Genomic DNA, 1,959 nt, shown 5'->3' with positions numbered 1-1,959 from the left:
GTTCGACCAATCACCTGTAACTCCATTGTTGAAGTGTTGTCTACATGGGTGGACTCTTTCCACTCAAGACCCAAGTTGTGAAGAGCTGACAACTTTAAAGATGATSMCARTGTGTCTGATATTTCCACTTCTCYTAGAGATGGGTAAGTCAATCTTATACATTTTATATTTCTTAATTTGGAGACACAAGGTATCCCATTATTGTTCTACAGACACTTTGAGAATCCAAAGTTGTAATTGAGATATGTAACAGCTAACATATTTTCTTGTTCTCTAGTTCATGGGGTAGTTAGGAATGAGTCCTCATCCATCGGTCAGAATCAGAAGAATGGTCTCATGTCAGCTAACGTTGGAGACACAGTGGTTTTGCTCTGCTTCAACAAAGGCGACGTGGGAGTAATGTTCTCCTGGTACAAGCAAACTTTTGAAAATATTCCTCAGCTCATCTCGACCATCTATAAGTTGGACAAGAATGCAACATTTTACCAGGAGTTTAAGAATAACCCTCGCTTCTCAGTGGAAGGTGGCCAAGGGAAAAATAATCTAATGATCGCAGKCGTMGAACTCTCTGATTCAGGCACATACTACTGTGGAAGTTCTTATGGAAACAATTTGGAATTTGGAAAAGGAGTCATTCTCATCATAAAAGGTAAAGAGAAAGTCATTATTATTAACTTTTTGTAAATCAGAAAARACAGATATGCACTGTAAATACAAGTTATTCTCAGATGAGATCTTTATTGAATAAATGTTGAGTTACAACACTTGCCACAGGGTTTTRTAGGGAGATTAAATTGTTTTTTTGGCCTTCTTGTCAGGATCAGATTGCAGAAKTATGACTATACTTCAGCAGCCTGTGTCTGAGTCAYTCCAGCCAGGAGACTCTGTGACTCTGAACTGTACAATACACACTGAGACCTGTGCAGGAGAACACAGTGTSTATTGGTTCAGACATGGCTCAGGAGAATCCCGTCCAGGAATKATTTACACCCATGGAGACAGGYGTGYTCAGTGTGAGAAGAGCCCTGAGGCTGYGTCTCCTACACAGAGCTGTGTCTACAACCTCCGCAAGAGGAACCTCAGCCTTTCTGATGCTGGGACTTACTACTGCGCTGTGGCCTCATGTGGGGAGATACTGTTTGGGAACGGGACCAAGCTGGATGTTGAAGGTAGACTACATTTCCTAATGTATATGCTATTATTAAAAATACAAACATTACGGTGAATTATTGATTCGCGGTATCGACTACTGACCTTAGCAATATAGTGGGGGGATACAATACACACTGAGTATACCAAACATCAGGAACATCTTCCTAATGTTGATATTTAAATTGCATCCACTCCCCTCTACCTTTTGCCCTCAGAACAGCCACAATTAGTCGGTGCATGGACTATACAAGGTGTTGAATGCGTTCCACAGGGATGCTGGCCCATCTTGACTCCAATGCCTCCCAGAGTTGTCTCAAGTTTGCTTGATGTCCTTTGGGTGGTGGACCATTGTTGATACACACAGGAAACTGTTGAGGTTGAAAAACCCTGCAGCGTTGCAGTTCTTGACAGAAATCGGTGCGCCTGGCACCTACTACCATATCCCATTTGGCACTTAAATATTTTGTCTTGCCCACTCACACTCTGAATCACACAATCCATGTGTCAATTGTTTCAAGGCTTAAGAATCATTCTTTAACCTGTCTGCTCTCCTTCATCTACACTGATTGAAGTGGATTTAACAAATTACATCAATACGAGATCATAGCTTTCACCTGGTCAGTCTTGTAACGTCTGCGACCAACTCACACTCCCAAACACTTAGATCCCGGAACACAGCCCACTTTCCAGCTCACTCTCCAGATCCCAATCACCGGAATTCTAATCACCTGTTCACACACCTGCATGTCATCATCCCACACTATTTAGTTCAGTTCCTTGCACCCCATCACTGTGAGGTATTGTTTG

General features: G+C 42.2%; 1 protein-coding gene across 1 annotated transcript; it reads left to right on the top strand.

Annotated features, from left to right (window-relative positions):
* Positions 1-100: 100 nt before the first annotated feature.
* Positions 101-1,169, top strand: LOC112080200 (uncharacterized; the record flags this gene model as incomplete). The annotated part of the gene is made up of 3 exons (XM_024145953.1): positions 101-143; positions 278-649; positions 819-1,169. Coding segments are annotated over exons 1-3 (766 nt in total), but the record flags the coding sequence as incomplete, so codon positions are not given.
* Between the last annotated feature and the right edge of the window lie 790 nt (positions 1,170-1,959).

The sequence above is a fragment of the Salvelinus sp. IW2-2015 genome, unplaced genomic scaffold (assembly GCF_002910315.2).
Source record: "Salvelinus sp. IW2-2015 unplaced genomic scaffold, ASM291031v2 Un_scaffold12814, whole genome shotgun sequence".
NCBI lineage: Eukaryota > Metazoa > Chordata > Actinopteri > Salmoniformes > Salmonidae > Salvelinus > Salvelinus sp. IW2-2015.
The sequence above is the reverse complement of the archived record's forward strand: the minus strand, read 5'-3'. Positions and strand labels throughout refer to the sequence as shown.